Genomic DNA, 22500 nt, shown 5'->3' with positions numbered 1-22500 from the left:
ACCGGGTCTCCACGGTGAACTTGTTGGCCTTGTTGGTGATGCCCCCCTTCAGCCCGGGGCCGTGCACACGAACGCGCCCCGGGTCACAGCCCTCCGAGACCGCCACGCGGAACGGGCTCTTGGGAACCGGACTGCTGTCGTAGGCCACCTCCACGCTGTGGGGTCCTGGGGAACAGAGTCACTGCATTAAGCCTGCTCAGGGGCCCCTCTGGGTCCTGGGGAACAGAGTCACTGCATTAAGCCTGCTCAGGGGCCCCTCTGGGTCCTGGGGAACAGAGTCACTGCATTAAGCCTTCTCAGGGGCCCCTCTGGGTCCTGGGGAACAGAGTCACTGTATTAAGCCTTCTCAGGGGCCCCTCTGGGTCCTGGGGAACAGAGTCACTGTATTAAGCTTTCTCAGAGGCCTAAGCCAGCTCAGGGGCCTCTGAGCAGGTGGCAACTACTCTGGAGAGTATAAAACAGTGCTCACCCTCCTGGTAGGGGCTGTACTACTCACCCTCCTCGTAGGGGGTATACTCCACGCTGTAGGTCCCGTCTCCCAGGTCCCTGACCAGGGCGTCCGTCCGGCTGCCTGACGGGTTGCTGATCAGGGTCTTGATGTGGTCGCCGCCCTTCTGCGTGAGCGCACGGGCGTCCACCGTGAAGTCTGTGGTGGCCTCGCGGAACACGCCTACACAGCAGAGCGGGGAGAGGTGTCGGGGGGGGAGAGGTGTCGGGGGGGGAGAGGTGTCAGGGGGGGTGAGAACGCTTCAGAGCAGATGTGTGAGAGCGTGTGCGATGTCAATTCTGCTGGCCACCGAAAACGAGCGAACGCTACGAGCAGAGTGTCAGGTGAACGCCAAGAAGGGTCAAATCTAGATTCATTCATCGTTATAAAAGATGCGACACCAGTCCGTTAGCTAGGGCAATGCTACGACGAGATAGCGAACACCCTGGCTTCCTTCCTAGCCGAGTGTGGAGGTGTCCCAGGGGCAAGACACCGCACCCACGAGCTTACGTCCCTTCCCCTGTCGGTGCACGAACGGGGCTCACCGACTAAACTAAACCCTACCTAAAAGGCACTACGGCTCTCCGACTGCCCCGGGTTGGAAAGGCGCGTTGGAGAATCATCGTTAACACCGCACAGAACAGGCCGACAGGACGACCCGCGCCGACGTTACCTTTGCCCTCGACGCCCGGCCCGAAGACGCGCACGCCGCTGGCGTCCACGGCCGGCTCCACGTTGAGGCGCGCGGGGAAGTTGGGCACATCCTGGCCCCCGTAGCGGATGGTCAGCGTGTAGGAGCCCGGGTAGAGAGGGATGTAGGTGATGGTGTAGGTCCCGTCCCCGTTGTCCTGGATGTGGACCTCCGCCTCGGTGCCGCTGTCAGAGATGATCTCGATGGTCAGCTCGGCAGGCCCGGCGTTGGTACAGTCCACCACGAACTCCCCCGTCTCCCCCACCTTGGCCCGCTCCAGGCCTGGGCCGGAGCACCGCACCTGAGGGAGAGGCCATCGTTAGGACCGGACCGCAAGGCCACCAGGACAACACAGGGGGGGGGGGGGTCCGGGTTCAAGGACCGGAGGAGGGCACCTTGGACGGGTCTGTGGCCGGGTAGGCGGTGGGCTTGAAGGGGGAGCCGGGGATAGGAGCTCCGTCGTAGGTCAGCTCCACCTGGTACGGCCCCACCTCCCGGGGGATGAACTTCACCTGGCTGGTCTCCGGGCTCAGGCCCGGCTCCACCTGCAACGCACATGGGACTGAACCAAGGCTTTCACACAGCCAATATTCCTGCGTGCAATACAAATCCTGAAAGACACTTCACATTTTGTCCTGAAAATGTGTGTGACTTAAAACCAGGCTCACATATTGATCAGGCATTACGCCTTAAAGGGAACCATTTAGCGCCGAGCCCGGCGTGATCTGGGGACCACTGCTCACCTTGCTGGCCACAGGCTTCCCCGCAGGCCCGGTCACCTTGGCAGCGACCTTGCCCTGGCCGCCGGCTCCCTTGGACTTCACAGTCACCTCCTGGTCCTTGCCGACAGTCATGTCTGAGATCACACAAGGGAGGGTCACACAGAGACCAGAGGGACATGTGAAGCCGTGCTGGGCAGAGCTTCTCTGGGGTCGGAGAAGCTGGCCCCGTGTCAGACAGCAGCCTACTAGTGATTGCCCCCCTCCCCTCTCACAGGATGACTCACTGTTGCCGAGGCCGGTGACCTGGATCTTGCTGAGGTCCAGCGAGGGCACCACGCCCACGCTGAAGGGGCTCTTGGGGATGTTGTCTCCTCCGTAGGTCACAGCCATCCCTAGGGCACCCTGGGGGGGGAGTGGGGGGGAGTCCGTCGTTAGGCATTAACACTGCCTGCTGGACGACGGGGGACGAGGTGTGTGTTTCGTTTCTGCGCGCTTACCTGCTGCACAGGCGTGTACTTCACAGTGTGCGTGTTGTCGTGGTTGTTGATGATCTCGAAGTCCTTGACGGCCTCGGCTTTGGTCGGCCCGCTGAAGGCCACATCCAGCTTGGCCTTGCCGGCGCCCTTGGTGTTGACCGTGAAGTGAGTCGGCTTGTTCAGGTCCACACCTGACACACACACACACACACATACCATAGTTGGTGCAAAAGCAGGCTCCGCCTCTTCTGTTGACGTGCCCTCCGTCCTGCGGGGGCACGGGCTGACGTCCCGGAGAAGCCTGCAGCCTCTTGAACACGGGACCCTCACCGGCCGTCAGAGAGGTCAAACAGTGGCTCCGAATAATGAGTGTTAGTGGAATTTAACCCCCGTGGGGGAGAACAGTGCTGGGGCTCTCACCACTGCGACTGAGTCCGGGCCCCTCCGCCTTCACCTTGCTGGCGTCGTGGGACGGGTCCACCTTGATCCTGATGGGGGTCATGGGGATGGCCTGGGAACACAGGGACATGGGCCTCATCACACTGAACACACATAAATACATAAATACATATAACGGACAACCCGAACACGTCGACGTCACTGACCTGCACATAGGACACATTCGGTGTGATCCCCACGCACAATTTGTGTGACACACACACACAATAAAGCGACACACGCACACACACACACACACACACACACTCTTGCCCCACCCACCTGGTCGGCGAACAGCACCATGATGGTGTAGCTGCCGGCGCCAGGCGGTGTGTACTTGACGGTGAAGGTGTCGTTGTCGTTGCGGATGATGTCGAAGTCGATGTCGGCCTCGGCTGGCCCCACCACTCCGGGAGCACACTTGATCCCGATGCTGATGTCCCCTAGGTTTGACATGACACCATGTTGGTCCAATCGCTGCCGCCCAATAGCTTTGTCCAATCAACAATAATGTGGAATACTTGGGATGCGTTTTCCTACGTTTAGAACCAACCCGCATGCATGCATAGTGGTAGGTCAATACACTATATACATTCTCCATGTGGTAAGGGGGCAGTCTACATGTAGACTGAGAGAGAGAGAGAGAGAGAGAGAGAGAGAGAGAGAGAGAGAGAGAGAGAGAGAGAGAGAGAGAGAGAGAGAGAGAGAGAGAGAGAGAGAGAGAGAGAGAGAGATACATGGACACCATCTTCAATGACCTCTACACGTAAACTGCGTCTTTGATGCAAGCGGTCAAACCCCATTCACTGTCAGCCGATGTGGATAGAGCCGTCTGCTCAATGGCTTAACGGTACACAATGACAAACATAATCGAGTGATCTAAGTAAACACTCTCATCCTCCTTGGTCCATCCGACAGACGCCCACCTTGGCCGGCCTCGGCGCAGTCCACCGTGAAGTAGGTGGGCTCGAAGGCCTTGAGGCCGGTCTTGGCCACTCCTGGTCCAGACACCTTCACCTTGTTGGGGTGGCAGCCTGCGCCGATGGTCATCTGTCCCAACAAGAACACAACGCAGCCCGGTTAAGAGGTGGGGGGGCCTCCGCAGGAAGGACGCCGTAGGGTTCAGCCGGGGGACTGAGCCACTGACGGTTCAGTGGTGCTGAGCGCTCACCCGGAAGGGGCTCTCCGGGATGTTGATCCCGCCCCAGGAAACCATCACCGTGTGCTTCAGGGCCTTGCGGGGGATGTAGGTGCAGGCATACGTCCCGTTGCCGTTGTCCTTCACCTGGACGTCCACGGGGGTCCCTTCCCCGTCCTGCGGGCGCCAGGGGAGCAACAGATGGGTTTCAATCCTTCTCTTACAAACGTTGGCCGTTCCAGAGGACGTGAGGAAGGCTAACCCGGAGGGGATAAGTCATTCGCAGTCCCCTCCTCACCGATTCATTCCCACGGCAGACAACATGCCCCGCCAACCCCAGACCCGCTCGTACCTGGGCCACGATCTTCAGAGGCGCTTTGCCTCCCAGCTTGGCGTCGACGGTGAACTCTGTGGGTTTCCCCACAGCCAGGCCAGTGCTCTGCAGACCGGGGCCGAAGGCCTTCACCTGCACAGCCACACATCAGGAACCACATAAACTGACAGGGGGCAACTCGGCAGGTTTTAGCACTCTCGCGTTGCATCGATTCACCGTCTGTTAAATGTTTGTGGGTGCGTGCATGCGTGTTCACTCTCTACTAGTGCGGTGCCTCGGTGTTGTTCCCGGTTCGCCGGCTGTGTGTGTGTGCGTGTTGACGCTCGCACCTTGTCGGGGTAGAAGTCTTTCCCCGGCGGGTTGACGATTTCTGCCATGAAGGGCGAGTGCTGGATGTCCTCGCTGTTGCAGAGCACGTGCACGGCGTACTCCCCGGCCTCCGTGGGCCAGTAGCGCACGTCGCACGAGCCGTCGCCCTTGTCGTCGCACTCGATCTTGGCCTGGGAGGGCCCCTCCACGGAGAAGCCTGGAGGACAGCGGGACGTCAGCCGGTCTGATGGAGCTGCCAGCTCCAACACAGCTAGCACAGCCTACCCAGCTCACCCAGCTAGCACAGCTGACCCAGCTAAACTAACCCAGCTAAGCTAAGCCAGCTCACCCAGCTAAGCTAACCCAGCTCACCCATTTAAGCTAACCCAGTTTAGCGCACCCATCTTAGCTAACCCAGTTTAGCTAGCCCAGCTCAACCAGCTCATCTGTAAATAGAGCAGAACCTCAACTCTCCAAACTTGTCAGCCGGTGCTCTCATCCCCCACCCCCACCCTGTCCGTCCTTCAATAGATGGTGGAGGACATGATTGATCAGTGGCAGGGCTCTTACATCCCTGTTTAAGGAGTAAAAGCACTAGTACTGATGGCAAAGCGTGACGCCCATTTGAGCGGTAATGTTGCATCAATATTCATATTCCTGTTTCTAGCCAGGCTTGATGAACAACACTGATTGATGGGGCCTTTAAACACCCTCCCAGAGCGGGCCATCATGGCCGTCGTTCCCCCTCAGGGTGTGCGTCCCTCACCCAGCGTGCCCACGTTGTCGCCGACCGCCTCCACCACAAAGTCAGCCGACTTCCCGACCACGCCTCCGTCCAGCCCGGGGCCCCAGGCCCGCACCTTCTGCTGACCTGCCTCCGCCCCGATCTTCACCTCGATGGGGCTGGGGAGAGCAGACCGCATCACTCAGAGCAACAAGGGTGTGTCTGTCTGTCTGTCTGTCTGCCTGTCTGTCAGTCAGTCTGTGTGGAACAATGCTGGTCCCGGTTGGTTAACGGTCTGGTTAAGGGTTGCCACAGGTGTCTACCTGCGAGGGATGTGCTGCCCGCCCCAGGTGATGGTGATGCTGTAGGTCCCGGGGTTGGTGGGGTAGTAGTCGAAGCCATACACTCCGTCTCCCAGATCCTTCCTCTTGCATGGCTCCTCAAGACCCTCTGCAACACATTGACATGTTAACTCCGTGTCCAAACAGACATGTTAACACTGTGTCCAAACAGACATGTTAACTCCGCTGTGTCCAAACAGACATATTAAAACTTTTCCAAACAGACATGTTAACGCTGCTCTGTCCAAACAGACATGTAAAAACTGTGTCCAAACAGACACGTTAACACTGTGTCCAAACAGACATGTTAACACTGTGTCCAAACAGACATGTTAACTCTGTGTTCAAACAAGACATGTTAGCGCTGCTGTGTCCAAACAGACATGTTAAAACTGTGTCCAAACAGACATGTTAACGCTGTGTCCAAACAGACATGTTAACGCTGTGTCCAAACAGACATGTTAACACTGTGTCCAAACAGACATGTTAACGCTGTGTCCAAACAGACATGTTAACGCTGTGTCCAAACAGACATGTTAACGCTGCTGTGTCCAAACAGACATGTTAACACTGTGTCCAAACAGACATGGTAACGCCGCTGTGTCCAAACAGACATGTTAACGCTGTGTCCAAACAGACATGTTAACACTGTGTCCGAACAGACATGTTAACGCTGTGTCCAAACAGACATGTTAACACTGTGTCCAAACAGACATGTTAACGCTGTGTCCAAACAGACATGTTAACACTGTGTCCAAAAAGTGTTTTGTAGAGCTAGTTCTGGTTGTCGTTGTAAACAATTGGAAGACATGTTAACGACACAAATCAACAACGGTAAATAAACGCATCATTTAAATATCACTAGATTGGGTTCAGATTGTGAGAGGCGAGAGGGGAAGATGGTGGTGGAGAATACAGCATGGATTAGAGCTCTGCTATTGGTTGATGCAGCGGGGAATAGAGCTCTGCTATTGGCTAGAGCGGCCTCACTCACTGGGGCCCTTGATGGTGACCTTGAGCTCCCCGGTGCCGGCTCCCTTGGTGTAGACCTTGAAGTCGGCCGTCTCCTTCACCCTGAGGCCCTTGGGCTGCAGCCCGCGGCCCTTGGCCCTGCACAGGCTAGGGTTACAGGCTGAAACAGACGGGAACAGAGCGTTAGCCACAGAGCAGCAGAAGGCGTTGGCGGGCTGGCATAACTGGTGACAATTCTGACTGCAAGATATCAACCACATGTGACAGCTGTGGTTTCAGCGGAGAGGACAGGAATGAGGCGCGGGGGAAGCGATACAGAAACACAACCCTTCTGCACCTCTGAAGAACTGAACACTCAACCACGCCTGTTAGACATGGAGTTATCGCTGCAGGAAGCAGTGTGACAAAGCCTGATTATTAATAATATGAAATTGGAAAAGCTGAGTCATGGGGCCAAACTCTGGACACCCCAATGCTCAGGATACTGAGAAGCTTTCCTTCATAGAATACAGTTTTCACAGAGCTAACTTACTTAATTACTTAACCTAAATAGAGTCAGCACTGTATTGTAACTGGAGTCAACACTGTATTCTATATTCACCATATCTATATGTCTGCAGTGCATTATACACACAATAAAACTCAATTTGACATAACTACCATGCTGAAAATTATGATTAAAAAAAACTAAGACCAAATCACAAGAGCACTTTAATGTACTGCTAGTTAGGGCAAGTATTTCCATGTGCAGCTTTAGGACTCAAAATAAGGAAACAAAGCACTCGGGATGCTATAGTCAGCCTCCTTGTTGGGGCAAGGTGACAGACAACTGCAACCAAGGGAAGTTAGTCAAGTAAAGACATGACACACACACACACACACACACACACACACAGACAGACAGACAGACAGACAGACAGACAGACAGACAGACAGACAGACAGACAGACAGACAGACAGACAGACAGGCAGACAGGCAGACAGACAGACAGAGGCATAGTGGGTACCCAAGAGAGATCCCAGGAAACAGGAAATGACAGCAGAAGGAAGAGGCGGCTCCGGAGAGAGAGGAGATACCACCAGGCGTCTATGGGGGGGGGGGGGGGGGGGGGAGAGTAGAAGAGTAGAAGGCATAAAGAGCAGACAAAGAATCCAGTGTAGTAAAAGGAAACAGAGGACACACAACCACTTACAACTTTGAGACACATGGGAGAAGGAAGTAAAGTTGTAAAATTATTATTCTTTTTTTTTATCAGTATGAAAAAGCAGGATTGTAAAAACAAAATCAATTAGGAACCAAAAACTGCAATTCAACTGCAGAAAAGATACCAAACAAATACGATACCAACAACATACCGATTACAAAGACTGGATCTGATTGGCCCCAATTGGTGACCAGGAAAAATGGTGACCTGGCATTAGATTGAGTAAAACTTAACTTTTAATAGTCATCTACATTTCTCCAGAGGAGGTAGTATTTAATAGTGGTGTACTTTAAATTTCCATCTTTACTCTTTTTTTTCACAACCATCATGTCATTCCACATTCCTTCCTTCCCTCCCTGATATTAAACCCTCCTTTCATCCATTTCCTGTTTGGAAACCGTTAGGGCCAGACAAAATAAAGGGTTTATCTTCCTCTTGATGAAGTGAAGCTTCTCTCAAAGCCCTAGTAGCAGTAGCAGTAGTAGTAGTAGTAGTAGTAGTAGTAGTAGTAGTAGTAGTAATCCAGTTCTTTCCTAGTATTCCCCACTCCTAGGACATGTCACCTTACTTCTGAACCCTCCCCGTCTACTCCCGTCTCCCCCCTCACCTTCTCCCACGGTGACAGTGAAGGGGCTCTTGCTGATGGCCCCCCCGGCGAAGGTGACGTAGACGATGTGCTGGCCCTCCTGGGTGGGCTTGTAGGTGCAGCGGTAGCTGCTGTTGCCCTTGTCCTCGATGGTGCACTCCACCGTGTTCTTCTTACCGGTGGGGTCCATGATCACCACCTCCACCTCCCCAACACCAGCGCCTGGAGGAGGAGTGGCGATGGAGCAAAGCAAGGGTTGGAAGGGAAAGGACAAGAGGAGGGAACGTTTTTTGACGGATAATGCATTGAAATGCAGTTCCTCTGGATAAAGGGTCTTCCGAATCGACATCTATTAAAGATTTCAAGGTGCTAACTACTTTGTTGCACCAGTCAGGCACATCGACACCGACCTGCGGTGTAAACGTCAAAGTAGGTGGCCTTGTTGGCGATGTTTCCACTCAGCTCCAGGCCAGGTCCCTGGGCAGTGGCCTTGGTTGAGTCTCCCTGCGCCATGCCAACCTCAACCTCAAAGGGGCTCTTGGAGATGTGCTGTCCTGCAAACAGCACCGTGACCTAGCGCAGCAGCGAGGATGAGTTACTGTTCAGAGAGCCAGAGCTCCCTGCCTGGTCAGCTTGGGTACCAGGGAGAGCGCACATATCTGTGGCCAAACACATCCTCAAAGGGGCTGCCAATAGGACTGCAAAACGTAGAAACTCAAAACAATTACCTTGTGCATTCCAGTGACTTTGGGAATGTAGAATACGGAGTAGGTGCGGTTCTTATCATTGTTGGCCGTCACTTTAGCCTGAAGAACAAACGAAAAAACTGATAACTGTTCAGGGAACCAGAAAAACGAAAACTTTCATCTTCAGTGCAAGGTAAATGTGTTGGTGTACGGAGTTAAAGAAAATGGAGGGTTCCGAGAGCGAGACAAAGGGAGGGTATACCTCCTCTCTGTGTCCTGCAGGGTCCTCCACGTACACCAACACCTCGCCCATCCCAGCGCTGATGGTTTCCACGGTGAACACCGCCTTCTTCATCACCACGTTGCCAACGGGCTCCACACCTGGCCGGGAGAGAGGTAGAACAAAGGGTTAACGGCGTCCGTCCCCTCAGATCCCCCCTAGCTGTTGATGGGAGCACTGGGGGGTTTGGGGTTCCCGGGGTCACCAGTGGGTACCTGGTCCGTAGGCGCGCGCCTTCTTTGGGTTGAGCTTGGGTCTCAGGGGAGCGCCGGGCTTCAGCTTGGCTTTGGGGAACTGGGACAGGTAGGTCATGACCGAATGCTCGTCCACGTTGGGGTCAACGATCTCCTCTGGAGTGATCACCTAGGAGACCGAGGGGAGGGGGACGGAAAATAAGACGCATTGTGAATTACCACAGACACAAACACACACACACACACACAGACTGTTCTGCATGAGCTATTTCCTGACAGTGCCTGATAGGAGGTTGGTGCCATGGCAACTATTGCACACATCTACAGCAGAGGGGCATGCTTTTCAAAAAGAACCCGACCACAACCCAAACCGAACCCCGATTCAATGACGGTACCTGAGACTTGTGACGGCAACAACCACAAATCATTCCAAATCAGACCCAGTCGCACGCACAGTGAGACGCACCCACCCTCATTCACAACCACTTCCACTGGGGGACATGTCAGCAGACTGAAAGCAAGAATGCCAGCGACCACAGACCGACCGTTGGCACGCCATCGGCTATGCCAGCCATGCCAACACAACACACGCACAGAGAAAGGGGGCCAGCCCCAACTCAACTATGCAGTCGATGAATACACGGCCACCCACTCTAAATCTATGTCGACGGTTGGAATTTACTTTACGGCGTAACATACAAAAGAGTTAATGCAGCGGTTTAACCGAGACAGCAAGCTTGCTGTGGGATGCATTTTTAAAACATTTATCTCCACCACACCTCCTTCCTAATCTGGTGAACTCAAGTCATCAACAAAAACAGGTCCTTTGTTAGGAACTTGTGGAAGGGTCCATCAGTGGCGGTCCTGCTCAGCTCTTTACCTGGGGGATCCCCAGCCAATCATCCGCCTGCTGCATGGCCTCCCGGGCGTTGTCCACCGGCTTGCTCTGGTCCCACTGGTCCCAGTCAGGGCAGAGACCTGAGGGGAATCAAGGGGGTTTAACGTGGACACAGACAGAAATCCAGGACTACCAGCTCAATAATGTTTAGTGGTGCTGGTAAACCCTCTTCATTTTATCATCTCATCATCGCCAGGTAAATCAAGTGAGCGGAATCTGGGGCACCTTGACCCCCGATTCAGGGACTGGATAATACATCCAAAAAGCAGATTGAATTTCAGAATGATTTCGATAGCCGAATGAGATCCCCTTGTCTTCATGCTACAAATGATTCGAAATTCTAAATGTTCTAATCGGCTCCAAAGGACATAGCTGGAGCAGTTGTAAGGCAGGTCTATTATTTTTCGGAATTCACGGATGGATATGTCCTTATCTCTCCGGCTGGCGGAGAGGTATGCCAGACCTCCTAGTGCGTCAACAGAGCCTTCCTCACCGCCCCCAGCCTTCTTCAAAGGGCTCTCCTTCGCTCCACTCATCTCCTTCACCCTGTTCCTCTTGTCCACTCGGCGTCTGTGAAACCTCCGTCGGCCCCTCACAAGTACACGTGTCAACCCCTCTACCTCGATTCGACGGGCGCAGATCCACATAAACCCCACATCCTCACAGAGACACCTCTCCATATGGCTCCAACAGGCTGCATCCTGCACTGCGTGTTTCAATGTGGTTGCTTGCCCCTCGTTGGCCCGCCCCCCTCAAAGGGAGGGTTCTACCCCTCAATGAGACCTGGTTGGGTACCCCACGGCGACTCTTACCTGGAGCGCAGCTGTCCACCAGGGCTCCCAGTGCGCGGCCGCTCTGCCAGTCCTTGCTGAAGTTGGTGATGGGCAGCTCGGGCAGCTTGTTCTGGATCCAGCCCAGCAGACGCTGTTTGGGCGTCTTCTGGCGGCCAGAGTCGTCTGCCTCCTCCTCCTCGTCCCACATGGGCATGGAGATGGAGTAGTGGAGGATCAGGGTCCAGATCAGACCCAGGATCAGCTTCAGGTTCCCATCGACGATGGCTTTAGAGTCTGGAGGTCAGGGGGACAGGCCATTAGGGAGGGTAGGGGCCAAATCTGCTACTGTCACTTCTTACCTCTTAATGCATTGTTATACAGACCAGGATATGAGAAATGTTTTTTTTTATTATTTATTATTGAGATATATATATATATATATATATATATATATATATATATATATATATATATATATATATATATATATATATATATATATATATATATATATATATATATATATATATCATGTAGAGAACAGGATTAGTGTCCGGATAATGATAATCATTTTTAAAAATTCTGGATGAATCATGAAAGAAAAGAGAAGACCAGAAGAGTACTTGCCCAAATCCCGTCACACCCACAGAGGAAATGTCTGCGCAACAGCCGGAAATAAAGGGCTGAGCAATCTCGGGTCAAGGTGAGTAAACGGGTGAAACTATATTTCATCGGCATTAATGGGTTTAAAAAAAAAAAAAACAGTGGCAGTGAACCAACTCATGGACTTCTTCATTCTCCTCTTCCTCATTGCTATGTTAAAACTGATTTGAACAAAGCTCCATGCAGCCCAAGGTAGCATAACCAACTTCACAATAACTGAATATGATGCCTGCATGCCTGAGCCACGCCAGGCCAGAGTCATTTCCTCATGCTTTACAGAGGTTCTGTGTTAAGACAGAACATCGTGCACAGATGAGGGGAAAGCGAAGCAACACAATCCTTTGCCTAGACATGAGAAACCATCACACACACAAAACACACAGCATAGGTGATTGCACGCGCCAAGCCCTTTGGGGATGGGTGGGGTATGTGCGAAAGTGTGTACATTATGGGCCTTCCTCTTTCAGATAAGGTGGTTAGGATTGAGGCAACAGAGAAACCATGGGTGGACCTGTTAACCGCATGTTGAAGCCTGGTGCAACCATCTCAAGAATGTCCTCTGAACTCCCCCCCCCCCCCAAACACACACACACACACACACACACACACACACACACACACACACACACACACACACACACACACACACACACACACACACACACACACTCCTTGATCAGTTCTGATCTCCACAGTGATGACAGCAGAGTAGGTGGAGGAAGACATTCCAGAAGAAGGCCGGAGCTATGGTGACCATTGAGGGGTCAGAGGTGTGAAGTCTGTTACACTGGACCAGTGTGCTGGACTCAAACAACCAGCCTGTGATGCTGGGGGAATACCCGACCACTGGAGGAACAGAAACCTCCCGGCAATCAGGACCTCATCCATCAGAAGAAGGCCTTCGATTGGCAGTGGAACCTCTGAGATTGAGGCCACTGGGGCCACAACATGATGGAGGCCAGTGAGCCACTGGGAGGCAGGCCACTGGGATCCACTCAATGCAGCTGAGGGTGGCCGATATGGTGGCCGGTCGAGGGCAGGCAGGGGGAGAATTTTTCATATTTTGCTAATCTTTAAAAGGTACAGGACCCTTTGGCTTCTCCCCATAGAGCGGTCACTGGGCTCCACGGGGTGATAAAGTGAAGGGTCAGGGAAATGCCATGTTTGCATGGCGTCTGTCACTATGGGAACTCTGACTGACTGGGCTGAATCTCTATAGCAACAGAGTGGCTCCCTTTGTCAGCCTGAGAAGGGGTGGGGAGAGGTGGGGATAGGAGGGGAGAGGAGGGGAGAGGAGGGGAGATGTGGGGAGAGGAGGGGAGAGGTGGGGAGAGGAGGGGAGAGGAGGGGAGAGGTGGGGAGAGGAGGGGAGATGTGGGGAGAGGAGGGGAGAGGAGGGGAGAGGAGGGGAGAGGTGGGGAGAGGTGGGGAGAGGAGGGGAGAGGTGGGGAGAGGAGAGGAGAGGAGGGGAGAGGTGGGGAGATGTGGGGAGAGGAGGGGAGAGGTGGGGAGAGGAGGGGAGAGGAGGGGAGAGGTGGGGAGAGGAGGGGAGAGGAGGGGAGAGGAGGGGAGAGGTGGGGAGAGGTGGGGAGAGGAGGGGAGAGGAGGGGAGAGGTGGGGAGAGGAGAGGAGAGGAGGGGAGAGGAGGGGAGAGGTGGGGAGATGTGGGGAGAGGAGGGGAGAGGTGGGGAGAGGAGGGGAGAGGAGGGGAGAGGTGGGGAGAGGAGAGGAGAGGAGGGGAGAGGAGGGGAGAGGTGGGGAGAGGAGGGGAGAGGAGGGGAGAGGAGGGGAGAGGTGGGGAGAGGAGAGGAGAGGAGAGGAGGGGAGAGGAGGGGAGAGGTGGGGAGAGGAGAGGAGAGGAGGGGAGAGGAGGGGAGAGGAGGGGAGAGGTGGGGAGAGGAGGGGAGAGGAGGGGAGAGGAGGGGAGAGGTGGGGAGAGGAGGGGAGAGGAGAGGAGATGTGGGGAGAGGAGGGGAGAGGAGGGGAGAGGTGGGGAGGGGAGGGGAGAGGTGGGGAGATGTGGGGAGAGGAGGGGAGAGGAGGGGAGAGGTGGGGAGGGGAGGGGAGAGGTGGGGAGATGTGGGCTGCCGATCCAGCCAGAGGGCAGAGGAAAGATTGATAAATATTGCCCAAACGCAGCGTACTGGCAGACTGATTAAAGAGCGTTCCAGCAGGTCTATACCTGTGGAAGGCTTCAGGCATGTGATAGGGGGCGTGAAATACAGCGGCACATAAATCTGCAGACATTTTCCAAACACAAACACATGATTGCATCAACAGCCCTCAGCCAACCGCGGCCTCAACAGATCGGAAGGCGGACATGTTATCTAAACGAATGCCTGCTTCTCCTCCTTCATTCCTGCTCCGTTAAAGCTTTATAACGGGCTGGACCGGGCTCAGCCCTACGTCCAGGTGCTGGTCCGTATTGGTTGAGCAGTGAACGGCAACGGGCCATCTGCTTTGACCCGAGCACAATGACACCTCCGACTGCACTCTTCATGGAGCTCCACTGTCCCCCGGGCGTGGCCCTACCGACTGTGGCACGGCAGCGCCAGGTGCCCCGGTTCCTTCCCCTCTACGAGACCCAGCGGCTTCGGTCGGGAGCCAGTCGGGTACAGCGGCCGATGGGAGGCAGGCCTCCCCGCGGAGCTCACTAAGGCGGGCCCTGGGGGAATGTCCCCACTACGCGCTCACTCTTTCCTTTTTTGTTTGACGTGCGTGTGCACATGTTTCCGTCTGATCCCCTTCTCATGTACAAGCACAGAAAGGAAAGGCACTAAACACGCTAGGAATCCGTCAGCATTCCCAGCAGACCACAGTCCACCCCGGCCTGCAGAGGCCTTATACGGACACAGACAGGCGCATTCCCCCTCTTCTGACTCACAACCACCACCATCCCCGGGGTGGGTGGGTGTGTGTCTGTGTCTGCGTGTGTGTGTGTCAGTATGTCTTTGTGTGTCAGTGTGTCTGTGTGTCTGTGTCTGTGTGTGTGTGTGTGTGTGTCAGTATGTCTTTGTGTGTCTGTGTGTCTGTGTGTCTGAAGGTGAGGCCGGCTGCTGTTTTTGCGCTGTCCAGCGTCTAGTTGTGGAATGCGGGGTCCGTGAGTTAGTGTGTGTACGCCTATGGGATTCTGTATTTTTACTCCTAAACCCCCATGACTCATCACATTAGCTTGCTGCCGACCTCCATGACATCATCCTCATTCATGACCCCCGGCGCTGGGAGGGGGGGGGGTCATAACGTAGCCCCCCGACTCCTCACAGAGACTCATGGAGAACCAGACCCTGCAGGAGTCCTTCCCCCACACTACCATGCACCTCTCTGATTTGCCTTGGAAAATGGCCTCAAATTACCCAGAACATTCCAGGCGTTGTGTGTGTATATGTGTGAGTGGGACACATTTCATTTCGGCTGGTTTATCGTGCACAAAACGATGTGCTAGATGAGTGAGGTGAACCCACACACACACGGAAGTAGGAGGGCGGTTAGCTCCCCGGCTAATGTGGCATTCTGAGAAAATGTCAAACATTCCATGCAAGCCTTATCTCACACACACACACACACACACAGTTGAAATAAATTACAACACAGGAAAAACTTCTATGCAAAACCGTAAGGCCTGGAAGTACTGTTTGACTTGAGACTGTGCCAACGTATTGTGGGTGAAAATAAAGATAAACACTCAAATACAGGCTAAAAGGAACATCTCTTAAACGTCAACTTGAGATAAAGACACAATGTAATACAACGCTTCCCCTTGGTTCTGTGACTTAACCTGCTCTCCCCCGCTCTGACTCTCTCTCCCCCTCGATCTCTCTCTCCCCCCTCTGTCTCTCTCTCTCTCTCTCTCTCCCCCTCAGAAACAGGGCCACACCAGCGCTACTTTGCATTCTCTTGTTCCCCTTGAAGAGCTCCTTCTCCCTCCTCCCACCTTCATGTATGTCCTCACTCTCTCTCCCTTTCTCCTTTGCTAACTCCCTCCCTCCCTCCCTCCCTCTTGGAAAAGTTCCTCAAGGTTTTTTGGCCTTAAAAGGGCAGAAACAAACTGGATGCTGGCAGTCCACCCACTGCGGGCTCTGGTTACAGCGAGGGGGTGGAGGGAGAGCGCAGCGAGGACAAGACATGGGAGCAGGAGGAAGGGGGAGACCAACCCAGGGGTTGGAGGGGGAAGAGAAAAAAAGGGGGGTGAAAAAAGTGCTGTGTAGGACATTTCTGAAGCCCAACACTGAGGGCAGAGGCTGTTTGAGGAACAGAAAGACATACAAATATTATCTTAAAGCCGCCGGGACAGAAAAGGCTGAAACACAAAGCAGGGAGAACGAAAATTAAGGGAAATGTTAGAACCAGGGAGAGAGGGGGGGGGAGGGAGCAAGTTAAATAAGTGGCTGAGGAGGTGAAGGGAGGACAAAGAGCGCTGGTGAGTGGGAAGCGTTCATCACCTGGCCTTGATAAAGGCTTTGGTGTTTCTCCACAAGCATCTTGAAACTAGGAGCGGGTCGTGGGAGACCAACATTTTCTCCTTCTGGCGACGTACACTTTTTGGCCAGTTCCAAATGATTACAGAGAAAGGTAAATGTGTGCTCCAGACCAGTAGCTTGCAGGGAATCCTTGTTTGTAAGGAAGTAGTCCTCTACTATGAGGACACATTGTTGAAGAAGTCCTCTGCCATGAGGATACACTGATGAAGATGTCCTCTACCATGAGGATACACTGATGAAGAAGTCTTCTATCATGAGGATACACTGATGAAGAAGTCCTCTACCATAAGGACATTGATGAAGAAGTCCTCTACCATAAGGACACTTTGATGAAAGGAGATCACAAAGACAGACGCAGAATTTCTGGTCTCTTCATCATCCGCTCGTGCGCCTGACTTGTTGGAAATGGAGGCTGTCCTCCAGTTCCATGTTAGTCCAAACAGGAAGCCATATTATTGATAATGAGCTGCGCGGAAGTGATGCACTATGACCAAATCTATTGGACAAATATTAAATGGTTTCTCTCACTGAAAGACTTCAGAGCACTAAGACCACTGGATACTAATGCCCATTATATACTGTTGAAATAAATACGTAGACACACAAAACTAACCTATTGACATGCAAAATGGTTCTGGCACGACCACAGTCCGAAAGAAACAGTTTCTCACACATCTTTCATCGCTTGTCACATCTTTCACCTCTTCTTACTCTTGTTTTCCTTGAGACTGATGAAAATAAAATCACAGGTACTGGAGGTGAGGTATCGGAGGCGGAGTCGTCCCCACGACCTCCCACCAACCCTGCTTTCCCCATGCTCCAGGGCGGGCCCCCAGGCGGCTCCAGGTTCGGGCCCTGGTTCCAGCACCAGGGCCTGACCTGGGTCCAACCCCTGGACTGTTGAGATGGGGGGAACAACTCCAACGGCAGTACAGCCGCTACGGTTGGCTGTCGTCTCCTCTCTGTTTGCACAGGGCGGGACACTGCTTCAGTGGAGGGCCGGTTTCATAGAGGGCTGCTAGCCCACTTCACGGGAGGGGCTGCCGACATGAAGCTGATAAGAAACGCTGATCTCCTCAAGGGGGGGATTTTTCAATGATTGAGCTGTCAGCACGTTCAAAGCTTCTTAACGAAAGGTTTGGTAGAAACGGCGCGGCTTCAGTCCATGTCGACACAAATCGGACAGAGCCTGACGAAGGTTAGAGAGAGGCTCCAAGAAGACTGCAGGTTAAGGGATGGGACTCCGAACAAGGGAGTGATGAGCAGAGTGGAACACACACACAAACACACTTACACACACAAACTAAAGAGCATTTATTTAAAATGATAGCCTAAAGGGATGACACCACATCAATTAATGTATGCTATACTGTTCATCTTCTGCACCCTTCGGTCCAGCCCACGGGAGGTTGTTCTGTCCGAGCGGACTTCAGGAGTCTAAGTCAAGTGGCACGGCCTTGACTGCTGACGGCCGGATGACATTCAGCGGGCCAGGGCACGGCAGAGCCCATAAGAGACCTCATCGACACCCGGATGGATAGGACAGTGGGAGGACTGTTCTGAGACACGACCACACTCCATATCTCAAGGGAGGGGTTGGAGTGAGAGAAAGACAATAGACCGTCGGAGATTAGACACTGAAAACACCAATTAACTCAGTAAGTAGGATCTGACTGTTTACAACACAGCTTCTTGTTTAAGCAGGACCTAACGAGCTGGTTGGGGGTGGTGGGAACAGGGTGCTGGGTGTGCCTGGGTGTGTGAGGTGGTGCAGAAAGAAGGAAGTGGAACGCTAGCGGGCCGACCCTCTCCGGATGCCGTGAGTCAGAAGTGAGCAGCACGGGTGACTCAGCGCTGGGCAGACGAACCCAGACAGACAGACAGACAGACGGACGGACAGACATGTGTGCTGGAGCGGCCTGCAATGTGGCACCTCGGGCTCCCAATGTTACAAGGCTGGGTCAGCAGGAACAATAAAGAAGTAAACGGAGCCTATTGGTTATTGTTTCCCCCATGTTGGGCCGTAACCTTATAGGAGTCTACTCTGGACCCTCGGTAAGCTGACCCTGACCAGATCTTCATCAGCAGGCCTTCTGCCCATGGAATGCTGCAGGAGATTACATCCAACCACAGCCCTGCCCTCTTCCTCTACCGGCTGGGGAGAGGACGGCTCGGCCCTTTGAGCTCGCTGGGTCTAGGGAGACGGTTTTGAAGGGGAGAAGGAGGGCAGAGCGCAGGAGACATGGCCCCAGGGTACAAGGAGTCGTATCCATAGATGGACATGACCTGTTAATCAGTGCAAGTGCTGCAATCATTCACACAGTCTGTTGGTGGTCTTCGCCAGGCCGGGATATGGGATAAAATTAATTCAGTCAGCTCACACTCTACAGTTTAGCTCGGATCCCTAATTTTATGTTCTCCCATCATGTGCATTACTCATGCATTAATTTTAAGCCATTAAATATCTCATGCAGTGGATATTGAGCAAACTGCAAAACATGAGCGAAAACAATAGGCCTGTCTGTGCTACTCCAGCTTTTCGCTTTGCCTCGCCCACTAGGCCGTAACTACATCCTGGACGAATGCGTTCGGGCTAGGCCCGGTCCGGCCCATCCAGCCACCGGCATGTGGCAGGAAGCAGCGGAGCGAGAGAAGGCTACACCCGGGAAGAGCCCTGCTCGGGATGGACCCCGCTCTGGGCGATCCCGGCTCAGCTACTGACGAGACGCTGCGCCCAAACTACCAAGTAGAACTTTCCAGTAAGACTTTGGTTTGTGTAATAAATGCTTATAGCTTTCCGAGGAGTTTAAAGAAGCGGTCGCAGTTCTTGAGGTCTCGGCTGGCTCTCCCCGTGGAGGCGTCGCCACTATCGGCTCAAATCAAAACCTTTGGCAAGGCTGGAGCGATCTGATTTCACCTGGGTGTCTGTGGGCTGTGCAGACGACAGCTGTTCAGTTAGTCGGGAGGGCCTGTCCCTTTAAAGTCTTTGATCACATTACAACATGCACAGCGTGCGACAACACCAACATAACGGACACCGGGCATGAGGACCGGACCGGGCCGGAGGGTTTGAATGGACCGATACGACCAACTGTACCGGATCACGGCAAACAAGGTTCAACTCAAGCTCCAACTAGGCGTTCCGTCACTTACCTATGGAGACCAACTTGATGTTCTCCTTGTCCAGGAACTCCAAAGCCACCGAGACGTTCTCCAGCTGCATCTGGCGGAAGGTCGGCCTCTGGTTGTACTTTCTGAACATCTTCTTCTGGGACAGGACCTCCAGGAGCCCGATGAGCCGCAGGCCGTCTCCCAGGTCCGTCTGGAGGTTGGCGATCCGCTTGTTGACGCATTTCAGGTGCTCGTTACACCAGCGGGTGAAGGTGTTCTGCTGGATCTTCTTCCAGGGGGCGTCCTCGGCCAGGTCTTTCTCCGTGGCGGGCATTTCTGCGTCCTTGTCGGGGGAGAGAGCGTTGGGCGCGGGCGCGGCGCTCTGGTGGAGGCGGGGGTGGGAGCCGCTCATTTTTATGCTCTCGGGTGTCTCTCCGTTCACTGGCTGGGTGAAGGGTGGAGTCTGTTCAGCTCTCAGGACCGCTCCCTCTCTAAACGCTTGCTTTCTCCCGTTGTGGTTTGTCTGTGAGATAGAAGTGAGGAAAAAAACAGAAGATCATCAGTAGAGATAGCCCGGAGATATTTCGCAAGGAAAGTCCATGCGATGGTCATCAGTCTCAAAGCATGTGGGCCAAGAAGTGGGAGGGGATGCCATTTGTATTGGTAAAGAGTAGGAAACTCTTTCTCTCTCTCACACACACACACACACACACACACACACACACACACACACACACACACACACACACACACACACACACACACAATATAAGTCAAGGAGGACTTGAATAGCAGCGCAGTGGTCATAACTCGGGCCACTGAGCATTTGTATTTCCCATCCTTGGTCCTACTACACTACCTGAGCTTTCCTCCAGGAACCACACGTTTGAACATCTTCTTGCTCCCCCGTAAGACAGACTTCCAGAAGCCCCGAACCCCCTGTCACACAGACTCGCTAGTCTTTGTTCTAAAGCACCGACCCAGGGGGGAGGTCTGATTAGAGGGCCCCCCAGACAGGGCCCCTGCTTTGGGGCCCTGTCTGGGGGGGCCCTCTACTATGGAGGCTCTTGGGGAGGGTCCCCAACACCCTGGGTACAACAGGTGGGCCGACATGAGCGCACGCAGGGTCCTGTGCTGTTGCCATGGCAGCGAGTAGTAGCTAAATATTCATGCGTAACCCGTAATGCTGAGGCACACACACACACACACACACACACACACACACACAAACTCTCTGCCCTGGACTTTAGGCTGCCCTATGGGACTGGGTAAGAACACACACACACACACACCAAGGTTGTGTCCACAAGTGTAGATGTGTGTTATATTGTCATGTTTGTGGGAGATAAGTCCAAGGTTTGTGGTTTTCATTAGAACCGTAATGTCTTCAGCTGTGTGTTGGGACCGCTGCTTACACGTGTGACATCGTGGGGGTCAATGTGTTCTATTGTGTCTCTAAACCTTCACAGTATTGTGTCTCTGAACCTTCACAGTATTGTGTCTCTGAACCTTCACAGTATTGTGTCTCTAAACCTTCACAGTATTGTGTCTCTAAACCTTCACAGTATTGTCTCTGAACCTTCACAGTATTGTGTCTCTAAACCTTCACAGTATTGTGTCTCTGAACCTTCACAGTATTGTGTCTCTAAACCTTCACAGTATTGTGTCTCTAAACCTTCACAGTATTGTGTCTCTAAACCTTCACAGTATACTGTGAAGGTTTAGAGACACAATACTGTGAAGGTTTGTTCAGAGACAATATATTGTCTCTGAACAAACCTTCACAGTATTGTGTCTCTGAACCTTCACAGTATTGTGTCTCTAAACCTTCACAGTATTGTGTCTCTCAACAAACCTTCACAGTATTGTGTCTCTAAACCTTCACAGTATTGTGTCTCTGAACAAACCTTCACAGTATTGTGTCTCTAAACCTTCACAGTATTGTGTCTCTAAACCTTCACAGTATTGTGTCTCTAAACCTTCACAGTATTGTGTCTCTAAACTTTCACAGTATTGTGTCTCTAAACAAACCTTCACAGTATTGTGTCTCTAAACCTACACAGTATTGTGTCTCTAAACCTTCACAGTATTGTGTCTCTAAACCTTCAAAGTAGTGTGTCTCTAAACCTTCACAGCATTGTGTCTCTAAACCTTCACAGTATTGTGTCTCTAAACAAACCTTCACAGTATTGTGTCTCTAAACCTTCACAGTATTGTGTATCTAAACCTTCACAGTATTGTGTCTCTAAACCTTCAAAGTATTGTGTCTCTAAACCTTCACAGCATTGTGTCTCTAAACCTTCACAGTATTGTGTCTCTAAACAAACCTTCACAGTATTGTGTCTCTAAACCTTCACAGTATTGTGTCTCTAAGCAAACCTTCACAGTATTGCGTCTCTAAACCTTCAAAGTATTGTGTCTCTAGACAAACCTTCACAGTATTGTGTCTCTAAACAAACCTTCACAGTATTGTGCATCTCTCCCCAAGACAAGTCCATAATAATTGTGTCCTTGTTTTGTTTTGTTCATTGAAGTCTGACGTAGATGATAAATAAGGGGGACCTTTATTTTGTCCTTGTGTGTTGGTGCCTATTGTGTTGGATTGGGTTACTGTTTTGTATGAACTATGTGTTTGCACTAGTGTTTAAGGGATTGAGGGCTGCTACTATGATGGAAGCCCAAGTTTGACCAGATGTGTTCCCCAAATTACGATGGATTTCCAGTCGTTTTGATCATTTGATTTTTTAACTACATTCTTGAGGAAAAGCAGCGCTCTGAGTGTGTGACTAAATATGGCCAAATAGTGCAAGTGTGACCAGCAACCATTTTAGAAGGTTTGTGTGTGTGTGTGTATGTGTGTGTGTGTGTGTGTGTGTGTGTGTGTGTGTGTGTGTGTGTGTGTGTGTGTGTGTGTGTGTGTGTGTGTGTGTACTCGCTTCTGGTTTAGGGAGAATCTGAAGAATGCCCCTTCCTCCATAACAACCCTTTAACCTC

At 52.7% G+C, this 22500-nt stretch overlaps 1 protein-coding gene across 4 annotated transcripts in view; it reads right to left on the bottom strand.

The window, feature by feature from the left end:
• Window positions 1-22500, bottom strand: part of flna (filamin A, alpha (actin binding protein 280)) — a 40390-nt gene that overhangs the window by 15850 nt on the left and 2040 nt on the right. For all 4 annotated transcript variants that reach the window (XM_079741387.1, XM_079741389.1, XM_079741388.1 and 1 more), the window contains exons 2-25: window positions 19549-20029; window positions 11294-11548; window positions 10464-10561; window positions 9605-9752; window positions 9372-9490; window positions 9152-9229; window positions 8834-8996; window positions 8445-8645; window positions 6655-6792; window positions 5643-5769; window positions 5362-5498; window positions 4616-4812; window positions 4305-4418; window positions 3986-4129; window positions 3741-3864; window positions 3097-3257; window positions 2797-2887; window positions 2398-2567; window positions 2185-2302; window positions 1922-2034; window positions 1574-1723; window positions 1161-1479; window positions 497-670; window positions 3-165 (exon numbers count right to left, since the gene is read on the bottom strand). In XM_079741387.1, the coding sequence (XP_079597513.1) occupies window positions 3-165; window positions 497-670; window positions 1161-1479; window positions 1574-1723; window positions 1922-2034; window positions 2185-2302; window positions 2398-2567; window positions 2797-2887; window positions 3097-3257; window positions 3741-3864; window positions 3986-4129; window positions 4305-4418; window positions 4616-4812; window positions 5362-5498; window positions 5643-5769; window positions 6655-6792; window positions 8445-8645; window positions 8834-8996; window positions 9152-9229; window positions 9372-9490; window positions 9605-9752; window positions 10464-10561; window positions 11294-11548; window positions 19549-19918 (3872 nt within the window). In that variant the 5' untranslated portion in view covers window positions 19919-20029. The remainder of the gene's footprint in view (window positions 1-2; window positions 166-496; window positions 671-1160; window positions 1480-1573; window positions 1724-1921; window positions 2035-2184; window positions 2303-2397; window positions 2568-2796; window positions 2888-3096; window positions 3258-3740; window positions 3865-3985; window positions 4130-4304; window positions 4419-4615; window positions 4813-5361; window positions 5499-5642; window positions 5770-6654; window positions 6793-8444; window positions 8646-8833; window positions 8997-9151; window positions 9230-9371; window positions 9491-9604; window positions 9753-10463; window positions 10562-11293; window positions 11549-19548; window positions 20030-22500) is intronic.

This window comes from Pollachius pollachius (genome assembly GCF_949987615.1).
Source record: "Pollachius pollachius genome assembly, chromosome: 8".
Lineage (NCBI taxonomy): Eukaryota > Metazoa > Chordata > Actinopteri > Gadiformes > Gadidae > Pollachius > Pollachius pollachius.
Note: the sequence above shows the minus strand (reverse complement) of the source record. Positions and strands in the feature narration are given on the sequence as shown.